At 51.3% G+C, this 21,334-nt stretch overlaps 1 protein-coding gene across 3 annotated transcripts in view; it reads left to right on the top strand.

The window, feature by feature from the left end:
- The window catches only part of sorbs3 (sorbin and SH3 domain containing 3), a 108,455-nt gene that overhangs the window by 73,587 nt on the left and 13,534 nt on the right, over window positions 1-21,334 (top strand). For all 3 annotated transcript variants that reach the window (XM_073061683.1, XM_073061691.1, XM_073061698.1), the window contains 7 exons: window positions 656-754; window positions 4,436-4,482; window positions 11,024-11,154; window positions 11,874-11,938; window positions 13,933-13,979; window positions 14,184-14,298; window positions 17,832-17,957. In XM_073061683.1, coding sequence (XP_072917784.1) covers window positions 656-754; window positions 4,436-4,482; window positions 11,024-11,154; window positions 11,874-11,938; window positions 13,933-13,979; window positions 14,184-14,298; window positions 17,832-17,957 — 630 coding nt within the window. The remainder of the gene's footprint in view (window positions 1-655; window positions 755-4,435; window positions 4,483-11,023; window positions 11,155-11,873; window positions 11,939-13,932; window positions 13,980-14,183; window positions 14,299-17,831; window positions 17,958-21,334) is intronic.

The raw sequence follows: 21,334 nt of genomic DNA, 5'->3' as shown, positions 1-21,334 counted from the left end.
GACGTGCTGTGGGGTGACTTCCATCGACAGGAGATGCCTGGTGTGGGTGTGAGTGCGGGACCTGGACTGTGCCACAGCTGAAGACCACTCCTCTCTCCTGTAACCCCTGACCATCCTATGCTACTGTCGAGTGTCGCGGTGGTGTAGTGGTTAGCGGGAAGCCCGCGACCCAGGTTCAATTCTCATCATTCCCTGTAAGGGGTTTCTACTTTCTCCCCGTGACCGTTTCGCTTTTTTCCAAGTGCTGTGGCTTCTTCCCACGGTCCACAGACATATGGGTTCGGGTTAGTAATTTGTGGGCACGCTGTGTTGGTGCGGGAAGTGTGGCAACACGTGGGGGCTGCCCCCAGCTCATTGTTGCATTGCGTTAGGAACCTGCTATGGTGAGTTGGTCAGAGTGTGACGTGTTACAAAAAAACAACGTTCAACAATTATAAACAGTAAAGAGTTAAATAAAAATACAAGTACAGATAGGGAATAAAATGTGTTTTAAATACATAAATTGCAGCGTGTAGTTCCAGTGTAGGCAGTGTTATAGAAAGTAGTTTGAAGTTTTTATCCCACGTAATAGAGGAGGGGAGAGGTGTCTTTGCTCTGTTTTGATGTACATGTAACAAATAAAACTCTTCTTTAATATCTCTCCCCGTTGGCACAGGCGGCCTTGCAGGAAGAGCTGAACCAGCTGGAAGCTGAGCTGGATTCTGACCTGCAGAACATCCGGCGGCGGCTGGCACAGAGAGAGGGCAGGCCCCAGGTCTGTATCTGCCACTGCCTCTGCTCTACCCTCTGTAAACGCCACCTGGCCGAGGTACCGGTCTCGCCCACCTCTCACTGCTTACTGATCGACGTGAATTAAAATTCTCACCCCTTTTCACTCACTCTGGCACGCCCTTTCCTTCCTCGTCCAGCTGTGCTGCCCAGCAACCCCCTCAGTTTACCCCTCGCCTAATCACAGGACAATTTACAATGGCCAATTAACCTATTCTGTCTTCGGACTGTGGGTGCAAACCGGAGCGCCTGGGGAAAACCCACAGGGAGAACATACAGACTCTTTACAGAGGACACCAGGATTGAACTCTGAACTCTGATGCCCCGAGCAGTAACAGTATCATGCTGATCGCTTTGCTTCTGTGGCTGTAACCGTGTCCCCACCACCACCTCCGAGATCGCGATGCTCCTCCAATTCTGGCGGTTTGATTCCTCATTTGTGGCTCACGAGGCTCAGTGACCAGCCCCCACCCCCCCGACCCCGTCCTCCTCACTCCCTTCCCTTAAACCCTTGGACTTTGACCCGAACTTTACTCGTGCCCCAGTATCTTCTCTGACTCAATGTCAAATTTGATTGGAAATTACTTTGCTAATATTTCTAGTCAAGTCCACTCTCTGCTTTGCCGAATCCAGCAGAAATGGACATTGAGAGTGCAGAGAAAATTTACAAGGATGTTGCCGGCACTTGAGAACCGTAGTTACAGAGAAACACTGAAAACCTACAGCACAGTACAGGCCCTTCACCCACAAAGCTGAGCTGAACATGTCCTTACTTTAGAAATTACCTAGGGTTACCCATAGCCCTCTATTTCTCTGAGCACCATGTACCTGTCCAGGAGTCTCTTAAAAGACCCTATTGTATCCACCTCCACCACTGTTGCCGGCAGCCCATTCCACGCACTCACCACTCTCTGTGTAAAAAACTTACCCCAGACATCTCCTCTGTACCTACACCCAAGCACCTTAAAACTGTGCCCTCTCATGTTAGCCATTTCAGCCCTGGGAAAAATCCTCTGACTATCCACACGATCAACGCCTCCCATCATCTTATACACCTCTATCAGGTCACCTCTCATCCTCTGTCGCTCCAAGGAGAAAAGGCCGAGTTCACTCAACCTATTCTCATAAGGCATGCTCCTCAATCCAGGCAACATCCCTGTAAATCTCCTCTGCATCCTTTCTATAGTTTCCACATCCTTCCTGTAGTGAGGCGACCAGAACTGAGCACAGTACTCCAAGTGGGGTCTGACCAGTGTCCTATGTAGCTGCAACATTACCTCTTGATTGATGAAGGCCAATGCACAGTACGCTTTCTTAATCACAGAGTCAACCTGCGTAGCAGCTTTGAGCATCCTATCAACTCAGATCCCAAGATCTCTCTGATCCTCCACACTGCCAAGAGTCTTACCATTAATGCTATATTCTGCCATCAAATTTGACCTACCAAAATGAACCACCTCACACCTATCTGGGTTGAACTCCATCTGCCACTTCTCAGCCGAGTTTTGCATCCAATCGATGTCCCGCTGTAACCTCTGACAGCTCTCCACACTATCCACAACACCCCCAACCTTTGTGTCATGAGTTATAGGGAAAAGTTGAATAGGTTAGGACCTCACTCCCTGGAGTGCAGGAGAAAGAGGGGAGATTTGATACAAAATTAAGGCGGGTATAGATATGGTAAATGCAACAAGCCTTCCCCACTGAGGGTGGGTGGGGCTACAGCTAGAAGTCATGGGTTGAGGGTGAAAGGGGAACCTGAGGGGGAACTTCCAGAGGGGGCTATGAATGTGGAACGAGCTGCCAGTGGAAGTGGTAGATGTGGGATGGGTTTCAACCTTTAAGAGAAAGTTGATAGTTCCATGGATGGAAAGGGTAAGGTGGGCTATGGTCCAGGTGCAGGCAGAATAACCGATTGGCATAGACTAAATGGGCTAAAGGGCTGACTCCTGTGATGTAGCACTCAGTGCTTCCAAAAAGGACCTGCTTATGATCCCCTCTGCTTTGCTGAATCTGGCAAAAACAGACGCTAAGTCTTGCCGAGTTTTCTTTTATTTGGGTCTTGGTTCCCTCATGTGCCTTGTTACATTCCCTCTTTTCTTCAGGTTCTAACAACCAGACCTTCTTCACTCAGATGCAATGTACAGTCTCGGTCTCACCCCGTCTCAGTCTCAGTCTCACCCCGTCTCGGTCTCAGTCTCACCCCATCTCGGTCTCACCCCGTCTCAGTCTCAGTCTCACCCCGTCTCAGTCTCAGTCTTACCCCATCTCGGTCTCACCCCGTCTCAGTCTCGGTCTCACCTCGTCTCAGTCTCAGTCTCACCCCGTCTCAGTCTCACCCCCTCTCAGTCTCGGTCTCACCCCGTCTCCGTCTCAGTCTTACCCTGTCTCGGTCTCACCCTGTCTCAGTCTTGGTCTCGGTCTCACCCCATCTCAGTCTCGATCTCACCCCGTCTCAGTCTCGGTCTCATCCCCTCTCAGTCTCAGTCTCATCCTGTCTCAGTCTCAGTCTCACCCTGTCTCAGTCTCAGTCTCACCCCGTCTCAGTCTCAGTCTCACCCCGTCTCGGTCTCACCCCGTCTCAGTCTCAGTCTCACCCTGTCTCGGTCTCACTCTGTCTCGGTCTCACCCCGTCTCAGTCTCGGTCTCACCCCGTCTTAGTCTCAGTCTCACCCTGTCTCGGTCTCACCCCGTCTCAGTCTCACCCTGTCTCAGTCTCGGTCTCACCCCGTCTCGGTCTCGGTCTCACCCCGTCTCGGTCTCTGTCTCACTCTGTCTTGGTCTCACCCCGTCTCAGTCTCGGTCTCACCCCGTCTCAGTCTCGGTCTCACCCCGTCTCGGTCTCGGTCTCACCCCGTCTCGGTCTCGGTCTGACCCCGTCTCAGACGGAGCCTGGTTTACAGGCCTCAGTACCACTGGCATCCTGCTTGCCAGCCCGGTAACTGAAAGGAGCCGGTCTCCTGAGGCTACGCTGCTCCAGAATCAGTTGATTCGCTTAACAAGGCTGTCTGCGTTTCCAGTGGGTACGGAGTTGGTTAGAGGCCGAACAGTGGTGAGACAGGCGGGTTTATTATCACTGACGTATGGTATGAAGTTTGTTGTGCAAGAGCAGTACAAAGTTCAATACATTCAAATGAATACAAGTTACAATAAGAATATTTTAAAAAAGCAGTGCAGAAAGAGAACAAAGCAGTGATGTAGTGTGCGTGATGAAGGTCACTTTTCGAGGCATTGCCTTTTGAAGTTGTCCTTGATGGTGAGGAGGCGGGTGCCCATGATTCTCTGCACCATTGCGTCACTGGGTTATGCACAGTGCAGATTAGATACCAGTAAATCTTGCTTTATTTTGCCCTATCACAAGCTCCCGGAGCACAGATTAGACACTAAGTAATTACTGCTTTCCACATTCCACCAAACACACGTAGACGAGCAACCTCATGGGTTAATGATGTGAAACAGGCAAGTGACTGCATCTTATGCTAATAGAATTAGTTTATTGATTCTGATGAGAAACAGGGTGGAGCTTAGGACCCTGTACAGACATGCTGGCTGACAGTGTCACGAACTGAGAGCTTCCAAGAATTCCCCATTCCACTCATTCCAGCCTGTCTCTCCTGGGATCCAGGCTCTGATCCTCTGACACGTTTCTGTCTCTGCTCTTTTCCAGGGAAGCTCGGAGAACCGGCAGGTGGACGGAGAGCTTCGGAGCACCAGGTGAGTTGAGCAAGTGTGGTGTGGACAGAGAAGCCGGGGGAGGGGGTGTGTGGGGGCTATAACCTAGGAAGCACTGAGCGGGAGACTTTTCAAAGTGTTGCTTCAGTAACTCTTCTGTCTGAGTCCACCGTCCACGCAGACAGACACAGACTTAGGAAATATTTATTGGTCTGCATGTTCCCTCCCATTTCCACCCCCCCCCCCCCCCAAATTACAGCTGTTACATGTACAACACTACGTGTGTACACGCTGTGAGATGTGTCAGAGTGTTTCTGTAAGGGGTACGGGGTGTGTCAGTGTGATAGTGTGGGGTGTGCTGGTGTCACAGTGAGGGGTGTGGGGTGTCAGTGTTACAGTGAGGGGTGTGGGGTGTGCTGGTGTCACAGTGAGGGGTGTGGGGTTTCAGTGTTACAGTGAGGGGTGTGGGGTGTCAGTGTTACAGTGAGGGGTGTGGGGTGTGCTGGTGTCACAGTGAGGGGTGTGGGGTTTCAGTGTTACAGTGAGGGGTGTGGGGTGTCAGTGTTACAGTGAGGGGTGTGGGGTGTGCTGGTGTCACAGTGAGGGGTGTGGGGTTTCAGTGTCACAGTGAGGGGTGTGGGGTTTCAGTGATACAGTGAGGGGTGTGGGGTGTGCTGGTGTTACAGTGAGGGGTGTGGGGTGTCAGTGTTACAGTGAGGGGTGTGGGGTGTGTCGATGTTACAGTGAGGGGTGTGGGGTTTCAGTGTCACAGTGAGGGGTGTGGGGTTTCAGTGTCACAGTGAGGGGTGTGGGGTGTGTCAGTGTTACAGTGAGGGGTGTGGGGTGTGCTGGTGTCACAGTGAGGGGTGTGGGGTGTGCTGGTGTTACAGTGAGGGGTGTGGGGTTTCAGTGTTACAGTGAGGGGTGTGGGGTGTCAGTGTTACAGTGAGGGGTGTGGGGTGTGCTGGTGTTACAGTGAGGGGTGTGGGGTGTCAGTGTTACAGTGAGGGGTGTGGGGTGTCAGTGTTACAGTGAGGGGTGTGGGGTGTGCTGGTGTTACAGTGAGGGGTGTGGGGTGTCAGTGTCACAGTGAGGGGTGTGGGGTGTGCTGGTGTCACAGTGAGGGGTGTGGGGTTTCAGTGTTACAGTGAGGGGTGTGGGGTTTCAGTGATACAGTGAGGGGTGTGGGGTGTGCTGGTGTTACAGTGAGGGGTGTGGGGTGTCAGTGTTACAGTGAGGGGTGTGGGGTGTGCTGGTGTCACAGTGAGGGGTGTGGGGTGTGTCGATGTTACAGTGAGGGGTGTGGGGTGTGCTGGTGTCACAGTGAGGGGTGTGGGGTTTCAGTGTCACAGTGAGGGGTGTGGGGTGTCAGTGTCACAGTGAGGGGTGTGGGGTTTCAGTGTTACAGTGAGGGGTGTGGGGTGTGCTGGTGTCACAGTGAGGGGTGTGGGATTTCAGTGTCACAGTGAGGGGTGTGGGGTGTGTCGGTGTCACAGTGAGGGGTGTGGGGTGTCAGTCTCACAGTGAGGGGGGTGTGGGGTGTGCTGGTGTCACAGTGAGGGGTGTGGGGTTTCAGTGATACAGTGAGGGGTGTGGGGTGTGCTGGTGTTACAGTGAGGGGTGTGGGGTGTCAGTGTTACAGTGAGGGGTGTGGGGTGTGCTGGTGTCACAGTGAGGGGTGTGGGGTGTGTCGATGTTACAGTGAGGGGTGTGGGGTGTGCTGGTGTCACAGTGAGGGGTGTGGGGTTTCAGTGTCACAGTGAGGGGTGTGGGGTTTCAGTGATACAGTGAGGGGTGTGGGGTGTGCTGGTGTTACAGTGAGGGGTGTGGGGTGTCAGTGTTACAGTGAGGGGGTGTGGGGTGTGCTGGTGTTACAGTGAGGGGTGTGGGGTTTCAGTGATACAGTGAGGGGTGTGGGGTGTGCTGGTGTTACAGTGAGGGGTGTGGGGTGTCAGTGTTACAGTGAGGGGTGTGGGGTGTGCTGGTGTCACAGTGAGGGGTGTGGGGTGTCAGTGTTACAGTGAGGGGTGTGGGGTGTCAGTGTTACAGTGAGGGGTGTGGGGTGTGCTGGTGTCACAGTGAGGGGTGTGGGGTGTGTCGATGTTACAGTGAGGGGTGTGGGGTGTGCTGGTGTCACAGTGAGGGGTGTGGGGTGTGTCGGTGTCACAGTGAGGGGTGTGGGGTGTCAGTCTCACAGTGAGGGGTGTGGGGTTTCAGTGTTACAGTGAGGGGTGTGGGGTGTGCTGGTGTTACAGTGAGGGGTGTGGGGTGTCAGTGTTACAGTGAGGGGTGTGGGGTGTGTCGATGTTACAGTGAGGGGTGTGGGGTTTCAGTGTCACAGTGAGGGGTGTGGGGTTTCAGTGTCACAGTGAGGGGTGTGGGGTGTGACGGTGTCACAGTGAGGGGTGTGGGGTTTCAGTGTCACAGTGAGGGGTGTGGGGTTTCAGTGTTACAGTGAGGGATGTGGGGTGTGACGGTGTCACAGTGAGGGGTGTGGGGTGTGACGGTGTCACAGTGAGGGATGTGGGGTGTGACGGTGTCACAGTGAGGGGTGTGGGGTGTGACGGTGTCACAGTGAGGGGTGTGGGGTGTCAGTGTTACAGTGAGGGGTGTGGGGTGTGTCGGTGTCACGGTGAGGGGTGTGGGGTGTGTCGGTGATACAGTGAGGGGTGTGAGGTGTGTCGGTGTCACAGTGAGGGGTGTGGGGTGTGTCAGTGTTACAGTGAGGGGTGTGGGGTGTGACGGTGTCACAGTGAGGGGTGTGGGGTTTCAGTGTTACAGTGAGGGGTGTGGGGTGTCAGTGTTACAGTGAGGGGTGTGGGGTGTGTCAGTGTCACAGTGAGGGGTGTGGGGTGTGGGGTATGCTGGTGTCACAGTGAGGGGTGTGGGGTTTCAGTGTTACAGTGAGGGGTGTGGGGTGTGTCGGTGTCACAGTGAGGGGTGTGGGCTGTCAGTCTCACAGTGAGGGGGTGTGGGGTGTGCTGGTGTCACAGTGAGGGGTGTGGGGTTTCAGTGTTACAGTGAGGGGTGTGGGGTGTGCTGGTGTCACAGTGAGGGGTGTGGGGTGTGTCGATGTTACAGTGAGGGGTGTGGGGTGTGCTGGTGTCACAGTGAGGGGTGTGGGATTTCAGTGTCACAGTGAGGGGTGTGGGGTGTGTCGGTGTCACAGTGAGGGGTGTGGGGTGTCAGTCTCACAGTGAGGGGGGTGTGGGGTGTGCTGGTGTCACAGTGAGGGGTGTGGGGTTTCAGTGTTACAGTGAGGGGTGTGGGGTGTGTCGATGTTACAGTGAGGGGTGTGGGGTGTGCTGGTGTTACAGTGAGGGGTGTGGGGTGTCAGTGTTACAGTGAGGGGTGTGGGGTGTGTCGGTGTCACAGTGAGGGGTGTGGGGTGTGTCGGTGTCACAGTGAGGGGTGTGGGGTTTCAGTGTTACAGTGAGGGGTGTGGGGTGTGTCAGTGTCACAGTGAGGGGTGTGGGGTTTCAGTGTTACAGTGAGGGGTGTGGGGTGTCAGTGTTACAGTGAGGGGTGTGGGGTGTGATGGTGTCACAGTGAGGGGTGTGGGGTTTCAGTGTTACAGTGAGGGGTGTGGGGTTTCAGTGTCACAGTGAGGGGTGTGGGGTGTGCTGGTGTCACAGTGAGGGGTGTGGGGTTTCAGTGTTACAGTGAGGGGTGTGGGGTGTGCTGGTGTTACAGTGAGGGGTGTGGGGTGTGACGGTGTCACAGTGAGGGGTGTGGGGTGTCAGTGTCACAGTGAGGGGTGTGGGGTGTGTTGGTGTCACAGTGAGGGGTGTGTGGGGACTGTCGGTGTTACAGTGAGGGGTGTGGGGTTTCAGTGTCACAGTGAGGGGTGTGGGGTGTGTCGGTGTCACAGTGAGGGGTGTGGGGTGTGTCGATGTTACAGTGAGGGATGTGGGGTGTGACGGTGTCACAGTGAGGGGTGTGGGGTGTCAGTGTCACAGTGAGGGGTGTGGGGTGTGACGGTGTCACAGTGAGGGGTGTGGGGTGTCAGTGTCACAGTGAGGGGTGTGGGGTGTGTCGATGTTACAGTGAGGGGTGTGGGGTTTCAGTGTCACAGTGAGGGGTGTGGGGTGTGCTGGTGTCACAGTGAGGGGTGTGGGGTTTCAGTGTCACAGTGAGGGGTGTGGGGTTTCAGTGTTACAGTGAGGGGTGTGGGGTGTGCTGGTGTCACAGTGAGGGGTGTGGGGTTTCAGTGTTACAGTGAGAGGTGTGGGGTGTGTCGGTGATACAGTGAGGGGTGTGGAGTGTGTGGGTGTTATAGGGAGGGGTGTGGGGTGTATCAGTGTTATAGGGAGGGGTATGGGGTATCAGTGTTACAGAGTGTCGGAGTTACTTAATCCTGCTTGCCAAAGCCATCTTATGGTCCCTTCTCGCTCTCCTAATTTCATTGTTCATTTCCTTCCTGGCAAACTTCTAATTTTCTAGAACTGTATCAGTATCTAGTTTCTTGAACCTTTCGTAAGCTTTTCTTTTTTTCTTTGCTAGTCTTGTACACCATGGTACTTTTCCCGTGCCCCAGTGGAACAGATCTATGCAGAATGCCAAGCAAGTTTTCCCTGAACATTTGCCACATTTCTGCCGTGCATTTCCCTGAGAACATCTGCTCCCAATTTACGCTCCCAAGTTCCTGCTTAATAGCATCATATTTTCCCCGACCCTAATTAAATGTTTTCCCAATTTGTCTGTTCCTATCTCTCTCCAGTGCTATGGTAATTGACACCCAGGAGTTTACCGACCCCTGTCCACCTCCAATCCCTTGATGAGGACTGACTCATTCATCTCTGGTTTCCTCCTCTGAAGTCACCTACTCAGCTCTTTGCTGACACTGAGTGCGAGGCGGTTGTAGTGGCATCACTCAGCCAGAATTTCAATGTCCCTCCCCTCCTGTATGCTGGTTTGTCACCACATTTGATTCAGCCAACAGTGAGCAAACTCAAACGTGGCGTTGAGCTGCGCTTAGCCACACGGTCACGGGTGTGAAGCGCGTAGAGCAGCGGACTAAGCCCACACCTGCGCTGATGGAGATTGAGGAGATGTCGTTGCCAATCTGCACTGACTGGGGTCTGCAGGTGATGAAATCGGGGAGCAGTGGCACAGGGCGGTATCAGTGTGCGGGTAGTGGAGTTTAGCGATGTGCGTTAGTGGAATGATAGTGTTTAGCGCTGAGCTGTAGTCCTGACCAATGCACCTTCATTGTCCGGGCATCTGCTCCCTCTCTCAACCTGTGAAAGTGGGTGAGATGGAAATCCAATTATGTTTGTTCAGCAATGATGCAAAGAGAGCTCAGTATGTTACATCTGACACACAAGTGTGGGGTCTGAGTGGGATTAATCTTGTTTATGTGCTGTGTTCATCTCTGTAATGTAGCAGAATTTAAACGTGTGGTGGGGTTTAGAGCTAAGGTTATCCTGGGATCATCAGGAGTCACAAACATTCCCGTAGCTGGTCCGCATTTGAGAAGGACAGCAAGGTGTAATGTGTGACACCGGCTCTCAAGGTGGGAACAACCCACCAACCTAAAGGCAGGGCTTTCCCTTTGCGTTTCTTTTAAAGTACATTTATTTACGCAGTATACAACCCTGAGATTCACCTTCCCACAGGCAGCCACGAAATAACGAAAACCATGGAACCCATTCAAAGAAAACCACAATCCCCCCGCCACCCACAGGCACAAGAAAAAACATACTGCTCAAACATTTTAAAAAACACAGAATCTAAAACACAAAACCAAAAGAGCCCAGGCACATTCAGTTGATTTTTTATTTCTTTATTTAGCGATTCTGCGCAGAGTAGGCCTTACGGCCCTTTAGGCCCCACAGCCCTGACTAACCCTAACCTAATCACGAGACAATGACCGATTAACCTACCCGGTCGGTACGCCTTTGGACTGTGGGAGGAAACCGGAGCACCCGGGGAAACCCACACATTCCACGTACAGAGACTCCTTCCACTACTCCGAACGGCAGAATGCCCCCAGTTGTAAGGGCATTGAGCTCATTGCCAACCCACCCTGGGTGAGGGACATTCACTGTGTTACGGACAGAAGTTACACTGCAGCTCTGCAGTGCTCCGGGTTCGGCCACATCTTGTCAGTGTTCTGGACACCGCAGTTCATGCAGAAGTGGTTTATTTGTGTGCTGGGGGCAGCCTGCAAGTACAGGCACTTTTCCGGTGCCCAGAACTCACTAACCCTAACCCATACGTGTTTGGAACGTGGGAGGAGACCAAAGCATTGAGAGGAATCTCGTGGTCACAGGGAGAAGGTACAAACTCCTTACTGAGAGTGATGGGAATTGAACCCTGATCAGAGATCTCTAGCGCTGTAAAGCATTACGCCAACCGCATCCCAGAATAATGGTTTTGGCCAGATTTCCCACAATACAGCCCTGAATTGGCTCAGTTTGTGGAGCCAAGTTCCATTCTGGTGCAGATGCCAGGGGAAGAGATTGTGGAGACATTGGACTTCAGACTGGAACGTCAACAATAGCGGTGAGCAGTGTGTGCGACACAGACTTCCGACAGAAATCTTAATCCGTAAACTTTGCTGTCCTCCCCTTCCCCCCAGAGCAATGACCTCACCCCCCAGGTGGGAACAGTCAGCTGTCAATCACGGACCCAACCACCAGCATGCTGTGTTGTCGAGCAACAGGAGTATCCAGAGAGAAGATAGGCCAGACCAGCCGTCATCCTCAAAAGGTAGGCCCTTGCATGGTGGGACTTCTACGGTGCTCTGCTTCACCTCGGTTAGAGCATAGCACCATACAGGCCCTTCAGCCCACGGTGCTGTGCTGACCATTTGACCTGCTCTAAGATCGATCTAACCCTTCCCTCCTACGTGGCCCTCCACTTTTGCTTTCATCCAAGTTGCTACCTAAGAATCTCTTAGATGTCCCTAATCTGTCTGCTTCTTCCCCCCACCCCCCCGACAGGATGTCGTTCACAATCAGAATCAGGTTTACTATCACAGCATATGTCCTGTAATTTGTTGTTTTGCCACAGTAGTACATTGCAATACATAATTTTAAATACTAAATTATAATATATATAATATACAGTATATAAAAAATAGAATTAAGTAAGTAGTGCAAAAAGAGAGGGAAATAATAGTGAGGTATTGTTCATGGGTTCATTGTCCATTCAGAAATCTGTTGGCAGAGGGGAAGAAGCTGTTTTTGAAAAGTTGAGGGTGTGCCTTCAGGCTCCTGTACCTCCTCCATGATGTGAGGTGGAGAGGGTTTAACCCCTGATGGACTGGACTGGAATTTTGTGTGTGGCCGAGTGAGAATCCTCATCTCAGGATACATTGACTCTCCCATGCTCCTTCCGGTGTGAGTGGGAGATGAGTTAATGGCTCGTCCGAAGGGTGATGTGTGCAAAGTTTCTCCGTCTCTCACTCTCCTTCTCTCTTTGTGTAGGTCCTTGCACTTCCGGGCACAATGACTCTGCCTCAGAAAGATCCAGCAACTCGGAAATATCCAAGGTAATGGTGGACACAGTTAGGTTTACTGCCCACCTGTCTGTCTGGATCTAGCCTTGAGGTTAATGAATGGAGACAGTGTTGAATCACACCCGTGAGCTGTGGGCCAACACCTGTAACTAGTTCCCATTGTCTTTGTGAAAGGAAACCTGCCAATCTTACCAGCTGTTGCTGGCATTACCACAGAGGGCACAGTTTCTTTGACACTATCCCACCAGGTACTGCCAGAGCTGGGAGACTATGGGTGAGGGACAATATCACTGTTCTCTTCTTCAATAGTAAACCATAAGACATAGGACAGAATGAGGCCATTTGGCCCATCAAGTCTACAATACTGGGGATTCCCTGGTTACTGAAGACCAAATTTACAGAAATCTGACAGAGCAAATCCTCTCCAAAAAATTAAAGCATTTTTCAAAACAGGGCAGTCAGATACAGAAATGAAAACATCTTCACGGGCTGCGGAATTCAAAAGTGTACACAGATAATCAGCCTGCAGTGACCAAACATGTACAGGTTACGACAGAGTTCTGATCCCCATAATCCAAACAGTTTGCAAATTGGAAATGTAGTCACGCAATGATGAATTTAAGTAAACAACATATACAACTCAAGAGCAATGAAGACCATTCCCAATTCTCTGCCAGATACAATGGTATTGCCACAAACCAATTCCTTACGCAGCAGAAGATGCCTGGAGAGCCATAGAAACCTGCAAATGTACGGGCATTAGGACACTTTATCAGGTACACCTGCTCATTAATGCAAATATCTAATCAGCCAATCATCTGGCAGCAACTCAATGCATAAAAGCATGCAGGCATGGTCAAGAGGTTCAGTTGTCGTTCAGACCAAACATCAGAATGGGGAAGAGATGTGATCTGAGTGACTTCGACCATGGAATGATTATCGGTGCCAGATGGGTTGGTTTGAGTATCTCAGAAACTGCTGATCTCCTGGGATTTCATGCACAATATAGGAGTTTACAGAGAATGGTGTGAAAAAAAAAAACATCCAGTGAGTGGCAGTTCTGTGGGTGAAGATGCCTTGTTAATGAGAGAGGTCAGAGGAGAACGGCCAGACTGGTTCAAGCTGACAGGAAGGTGACAGTAACTCAGATAGCCACACATTACAACAGTGGTGTGCAGAAGAGCATCTCTGAATGCACAACATTGTACCATGAAGTAGCAGACGGCTACGAACATACACTCAGTGGCCACTTTACTAGACTCAGGAGGTACCTAATACAGGGGCACTGAGTGTATTTTTTCCTGGGAGTGTTTTGATCCCTCGGGATCAATAAAGTATGTCTGTCTGTTATCGGACAGTGCAGAGGGAGGTCTGCTGTGTGGTCCCTGCCCAGGAGTGCATGAAAAAACAGAGTGGGGTCAGCTGGAAAGTCTCTGATTCACTGCCCCGGAGATCTGGCTTCAGTGCTGTCTGCATGGAGTTTGCACGTTCCCCCTGTGACCGCCTGGGTTTCCTTCCGCTTTCCACATTCCAGCGATGTGCAGGGACAGTGGAAGCTGCATACCCTGGAATATGTGGCAGGAACTCAGTGTCTCCAGCAGCATCTGCGGGGGGAGGAACAATGGAAGTTTTGGGTCAAAAGCTCGTTTGCGTGACACGGTCCGAGGATGTGCTGGGGGCAGCCCGCAAGTGTCGCCGTGCTTCTGGCACCAACGGAGTATATTCACAACTCGGCAACCCGAACCCGTACGTCTTCAGAAGGTGGGAGCACTCCGAGAAAACCCACATGGTCATGGAGAGAGAGTACAAACTCCTTCCAGACAGCAGAGTCAATTGAAACCCAGTCGCTGGTTCTGTAAAGTGTTACACTAATGTACTGGGGGGGGGGGGGGGTATTGGACTTGATGGGCCGAAGAGCCTGTTTCTCTGCTGTCCATCTGACTCTACTGTAGCTGAGTGGTTTTACGAGGGTGTATTGTTCCCTGAGTCAAACCTTTTTCCTAAACATCTGCTTATTGCTCCCACAGATGAAGGCAGCGCGGGCAATCTTTGATTTCCAAGCCCAGTCTTCCAAGTAAGTAGAGGCGGTGGGATGTGGAGAAGAGGGTGGGGACGACCGCATTCATATCAACCCTTCAGTGACTTTCATCCTCCCATCACTGTCACTCCACACCTCATCCCTACACGGACACACTCCTCTCCACAGTCCCTCACCACCTCCTCCATTCCTGTGAGTGGTGCATAACATCCCTCTCTGATTCTGCCCCTCATTCTGCAGGGAGCTGACACTTCAAAAGGGCGATGTCGTTTACATCCACAAAGTCCTCGACCAGAACTGGATGAAAGGAGAGCATCATGGGAGACTCGGAATCTTCCCCACGTCTTACGTTGAGGTATGGCACCCCGGTTCACGGTGCACTCGTTTCATTTCCAGAGCAACAGGCCGCTGGCTGAGGTCGCAAGCAGGCTACTGGTTAGATGTGGAATCACTGGGGGAGGAAGGGGGCTGTGCTCTGTAGATCTTGCTTGTAGAGAATCCAAAGTAAATTTATTATCGAAGTACATATGCCACTATATACAACCCTGACGTTCATTTTTGCAGGCATTCACATTAAATACAAAGAAATGAAAAATAATGATAAATAAATAAGCAATAAATATCGAGAACATGAAATACAGAGTCCTTGAAAGCGAGTCCATAGTTCGTGGGAACAGTTCAGTGATGGGGTGAGTGAAGTTATCCACTCTGGTTCAAGAGCCTGATGGTTGAGGGGCAATAAGTGTTCCTGAACCTGGTGGTGTGGGTCCTGAGGCTCCTGTACCTCCTTCCCGATGGCAGCAGTGAGAGGAGAGGATGGCCTGGGGGTTGGAAGTCCCTGTTGATAGATGCTGTTAAACTGCAACAACGCACCGTGTAGATGTACTCAATCGTGGGGGTTGGGGGGGGGGTGGGATTTACCCCGATGGACTGGGCTGTTTTCACTCCTGGTACAACACACTGTGTAGATGTACTCGATCGTGGGGGGGGGGGGGGGATTTACCCCGATGGACTGGGCTGTTTTCACTCCTGGTACAACACACTGTGTAGATGTACTCGATCGTGGGGGGGGGGGGGGGATTTACCCCGATGGACTGGGCTGTTTTCACTCCTGGTACAACACACTGTGTAGATGTACTCGATCGTGGGGGGGGGGGGGATTTACCCCGATGGACTGGGCTGTTTTCACTCCTAGTACAACACACTGTATAGATGTACTCGATCGTGGGGGGTGGGGTGGGATTTACCCCGATGGACTGGGCTGTTTTCACTCCTAGTACAACACACTGTGTAGATGTACTCGATCGTGGGGGGTGGGGTGGGATTTATTCCGATGGACTGGGCCGTTTTCACTCCTGGTACAACACACTGTGTAGATGTACTCGATCGTGGGGGGGTGGGGTGGGATTTACCCCGATGGACTGGGCTGTTTTCACTCCTAGTACAACACACCGTGTAGATGTGCTCGATCGTGGGGGGGTGGGGTGGGATTTACCCCGATGGACTGGGCAGTTTTCACTCCTAGTACAACACACTGTGTAGATGTACTCGATCGTGGGGGGTGGGATTTACCCCGATGGACTGGGCTGTTTTCACTCCTGGTACAGCACAGTGTAGATGTACTCGATCGTGGGGGGGTGGGGTGGGATTTATCCTGATGGACTGGGCTGTTTTCACTCCTGGTACAACACACTGTGTAGATGTACTCGATCGTGGGGGGGTGGGGTGGGATTTATCCTGATGGACTGGGCTGTTTTCACTCCTGGTACAACACACTGTGTAGATGTACTCGATCGTGGGGGGTGGGGTGGGATTTACCCCGATGGACTGGGCTGTTTTCACTCCTAGTACAACACACTGTATAGATGTACTCGATCGTGGGGGGGGGGTGGGATTTACCCCGATGGACTGGGCTGTTTTCACTCCTGGTACAGCACAGTGTAGATGTACTCGATCGTGGGGGGGTGGGGTGGGATTTATCCTGATGGACTGGGCTGTTTTCACTCCTGGTACAACACACTGTGTAGATGTACTCGATCGTGGGGGGGTGGGGTGGGATTTATCCTGATGGACTGGGCTGTTTTCACTCCTGGTACAACACACTGTGTAGATGTACTCGATCGTGGGGGGTGGGGTGGGATTTACCCCGATGGACTGGGCTGTTTTCACTCCTGGTACAGCACAGTGTAGATGTGCTTGATCGTGGGGGTGGGATTTAGATAGATAGGTAGATAGATAGATAGATAGATACTTTATTCATCCCCATGGGGAAATTCAACTTTTTTCCAATGTCCCATACACTTGTTGTAGCAAAACTAATTACATACAATACTTAACTCAGTAAAAAATATGATAAACATCTAAATCACTATCTCAAAAAGCATTAATAATAGCTTTTAAAAAGTTCTTAAGTCCTGGCGGTAGAATTGTAAAGCCTAATGGCATTGGGGAGTATTGACCTCTTTATCCTGTCTGAGGAGCATTGCATCGATAGTAACCTGTCGCTGAAACTGCTTCTCTGTCTCTGGATGGTGCTATGTAGAGGATGTTCAGAGTTATCCATAATTGACCGTAGCCTACTCAGCGCCCTTCGCTCAGCTACCGATGTTAAACTCTCCAGTACTTTGCCCACGACAGAGCCCGCCTTCCTTACCAGCTTATTAAGACGTGAGGCGTCCCTCTTCTTAATGCTTCCGCCCCAACACGCCACCACAAAGAAGAGGGCGCTCTCCACAACTGACCTATAGAACATCTTCAGCATCTCACTACAGACATTGAATGACGCCAACCTTCTTAGGAAGTACAGTCGACTCTGTGCCTTCCTGCACAAGGCATCTGTGTTGGCAGTCCAGTCTAGCTTCTCGTCTAACTGTACTCCCAGATACTTGTAGGTCTTAACCTGCTCCACACATTCTCCATTAATGATCACTGGCTCCATATGAGGCCTAGATCTCCTAAAGTCCACCACCATCTCCTTGGTCTTGGTGATATTGAGACGCAGGTAGTTTGAGTTGCACCATATCACAAAGTCCTGTATCAATACTCCTCCTCCTGTCCATTCCTGACACACCCCACTATGGCCGTGTCATCAGCGAACTTCTGCACATGGCAGGACTCCGAGTTATATTGGAAGTCTGATGTGTACAGGGTGAACAGGACCGGAGAGAGTACGGTTCCCTGCGGCGCCCCTGTGCTGCTGACCACCGTGTCAGACCTACAGTCTCCCAACCGCACATACTGAGGTCTATCTGTCAAGTAGTCCACTATCCAATCCACCATGTGAGAGTCTACTCCCATCTCCGTTAGTTTGTGCCTTAAGATCTTGGGCTGGATGGTGTTAAAGGCACTAGAGAAGTCAAGGAATGTAATCCTCACAGCACAACTGACCCCCTCTAGGTGAGAGAGTGATTTGTGCAGCAAATACGTGATAGCATCCTCCACTCCCACCTTCTCCTTATACGCAAACTGAAGAGGATCCTGGGCGTGCCTGGTTTGTGGCCTCAGACCCCGATGGACTGGGCCGTTTTTACTCCTGGTACAACACACTGTGTAGATGTACTCGATCGTGGGGGGGGGGGTGGGATTTACCCCGATGGACTGGATAGTATTCACTCCTAGTACAACGTATTGGACTGTATTTTATTACTGCTACTACTATTGGGGCCCCCACTATTTCTGAAACCCTCTTTGTTCTCACAAACCCTTCCTCACCCCCTACACCTTCTTATTCTGGATCCCTACAGCTTCCTCTCCAATCCCCATGAAAGATCTCAGCCTGAAACATCGTCTGTGCCTTCCTCTCCATGGACGCTGCCTGACCTGCTGAGTTCCTCCAGCATTTTGTATGTGTTGCTCACAAACTCTGTCCCCATGTTTTCCCCATTTCAGATTATTCCGGATAACGAGAGACCGACTCCAATTAAAAGCCCTCCCACCCATCTGGTGGAGTATGGGGAAGCTCTGGCCATCTTCAACTTCAAAGGCGACTCAAATATAGAGTTGTCCTTCCGAAAGGTGGGTACTTGTACTGTTTGTGCACTTGTGTTGTGTATGAGTGGCTACACTGATGTGCTTGAGCTGTACGTGGGTGTACACATGTATCTGTATACACATGTCCACATTCTTGTGTTGGTCATTCAGCCATACACACGTTTACCGCCAAATGAAAGAACGTTCCTCCAGACCAAAGTGTACATATAACTCATACATAACACATAAAGTAATATTACCACAAATCAACTAGCAAATAATAAGCTGCATTTATTATGACACAATTTAAAAAGTAAAAGTATGTGAGCAAATCCATATGTGTACTGTATCTGCATACTTATGAGTGGGTCTTTATTTGTCTTTATGTTTGTGTGAATACGTGTGACCAGGTGTGTTTATCCTTGTTTAGTGGTGTGTGTCTATACACACATTTAAATACGGCAGTGTTTCCCCAGGCATGTTCTGTTCACATTCACGTGTGTGTGTGTTCATGTATGTACATATATCCATGCCCGTGCTTCCCCAGGAATATTCTGCCCACATCCCCATGTGTATACATACATCCATGGCCGTGTTTCCCCAGGAGTATTCCGCCCACATCCCCATGTGTGTACATACATCCATGGCCGTGTTTCCCCAGGAATATTCCGCCCACATCCCCATGTGTGTACATACATCCATGGCCGTGTTTCCCCAGGAGTATTCCGCCCACATCCCCATGTGTGTACATACATCCATGGCCGTGTTTCCCCAGGAATATTCCGCCCACATCCCCATGTGTATACATACATCCATGGCCGTGCTTCCCCAGGAATATTCCGCCCACATCCCCATGTGTGTACATACATCCATGGCCGTGCTTCCCCAGGAATATTCCGCCCACATCCCCATGTGTGTACATACATCCATGGCCGTGCTTCCCCAGGAATATTCCGCCCACATCCCCATGTGTGTACATACATCCATGGCCGTGCTTCCCCAGGAATATTCCGCCCACATCCCCATGTGTGTACATACATCCATGGCCGTGTTTCCCCAGGAGTATTCCGCCCACATCCCCATGTGTGTACTTACATCCATGGCCGTGTTTCCCCAGGAGTATTCCGCCCACATCCCCATGTGTGTACATACATCCATGGCCGTGTTTCCCCAGGAGTATTCCGCCCACATCCCCACGTGTGTACATACATCCATGGCCGTGTTTCCCCAGGAGTATTCCGCCCACATCCCCACGTGTGTACATACATCCATGGCCGTGTTTCCCCAGGAGTATTCCGCCCACATCCCCACGTGTGTACATACATCCATGGCCGTGTTTCCCCAGGAATATTCCGCCCACATCCCCATGTGTGTACATACATCCATGGCCGTGCTTCCCCAGGAATATTCCGCCCACATCCCCATGTGTGTACATACATCCATGGCCGTGCTTCCCCAGGAATATTCCGCCCACATCCCCATGTGTGTACATACATCCATGGCCGTGTTTCCCCAGGAATATTCCGCCCACATCCCCATGTGTGTACATACATCCATGGCCGTGTTTCCCCAGGAATATTCCGCCCACATCCCCATGTGTGTACATACATCCATGGCCGTGTTTCCCCAGGAGTATTCCGCCCACATCATCATGTGTGTACATACATCCATGGCCGTGTTTCCCCAGGAGTATTCCGCCCACATCATCATGTGTGTACATACATCCATGGCCGTGTTTCCCCAGGAGTATTCCGCCCACATCCCCATGTGTGTACATACATCCATGGCCGTGTTTCCCCAGGAATATTCCGCCCACATCCCCATGTGTATACATACATCCATGGCCGTGCTTCCCCAGGAGTATTCCGCCCACATCCCCATGTGTATACATACATCCATGCCCGTGTTTCCCCAGGAATATTCCGCCCACATCCCCATGTGTGTACATACATCCATGGCCGTGTTTCCCCAGGAGTATTCCGCCCACATCCCCATGTGTGTACATACATCCATGGCTGTGTTTCCCCAGGAATATTCTGCCCACATCCCCATGTGTATACATACATCCATGGCCGTGTTTCCCCAGGAGTATTCCGCCCACATCCCCATGTGTGTACATACATCCATGGCCGTGTTTCCCCAGGAGTATTCCGCCCACATCCCCATGTGTGTACATACATCCATGGCTGTGTTTCCCCAGGAATATTCCGCCCACATCCCCATGTGTATACATACATCCATGGCCGTGCTTCCCCAGGAGTATTCCGCCCACATCCCCATGTGTATACATACATCCATGCCCGTGTTTCCCCAGGAATATTCCGCCCACATCCCCATGTGTGTACATACATCCATGGCCGTGTTTCCCCAGGAATATTCCGCCCACATCCATGGCCGTGCTTCCCCAGGAATATTCCGCCCACATCCCCATGTGTGTACATACATCCATGGCCGTGTTTCCCCAGGAATATTCCGCCCACATCCACATGTGTGTACATACATCCATGGCCGTGTTTCCCCAGAAATATTCCGCCCACATCCCCATGTGTATACATACATCCATGGCCGTGTTTCCCCAGGAATATTCCACCCACATCCCCATGTGTATACATACATCCATGGCCGTGTTTCCCCAGGAGTATTCCGCCCACATCCCCATGTGTGTACATACATCCATGGCCGTGTTTCCCCAGGAGTATTCCGCCCACATCCCCATGTGTGAACATACATCCATGGCCGTGTTTCCCCAGGAGTATTCCGCCCACATCCCCATGTGTATACATACATCTGTTGGGCTCAAATTCTGCCCTGTGTTCGTTTTGGAAGAGTGACAACCAACACCTGATTTTAGTGAAACGTGGCTTTATTGCAGAATCGTAACTGGCACAGCGAGTACACGGAGTCGCTGGAGAAGGCGCGTTCTGCCTTCCCCTTACATTCTACTCTTATTTATACCCCTTTTCCCCATTCCAACCCCTCGCTACACATATTTGGTAAGGCCGAACTTTGTTGTACATATTAGGTAATATCGGGCACTTGTGTCCATCTTATTGGCCCGATGCCATTCACTCACGAGTTACCTGTTTCTTTTGTTTACTGAATCGCGTGACACTAGCAGTTTCGGTGTAGCGGAATCCTCAGTTTCGCTTCCTCCCTCCCTTGTACTCCTGTCTCCTAATATCACGTGAGCCACTCCTGACCTGTAGTGGCAGTCTCGAATTAACCCTAACATTAACCCTAACACATCCATGGCCGTGTTTCCCCAGGAGTATTCCGCCCACATCCCCATGTGTGTACATACATCCATGGCCGTGCTTCCCCAGGAGTATTCCGCCCACATCCCCATGTGTATACATACATCCATGGCCGTGTTTCCCCAGGAATATTCCGCCCACATCCCCATGTGTATACATACATCCATG

The sequence above is a fragment of the Hemitrygon akajei genome, chromosome 1, assembly GCF_048418815.1.
Source record: "Hemitrygon akajei chromosome 1, sHemAka1.3, whole genome shotgun sequence".
NCBI classification, from domain to species: domain Eukaryota; kingdom Metazoa; phylum Chordata; class Chondrichthyes; order Myliobatiformes; family Dasyatidae; genus Hemitrygon; species Hemitrygon akajei.
Note: the sequence above shows the minus strand (reverse complement) of the source record. Positions and strands in the feature narration are given on the sequence as shown.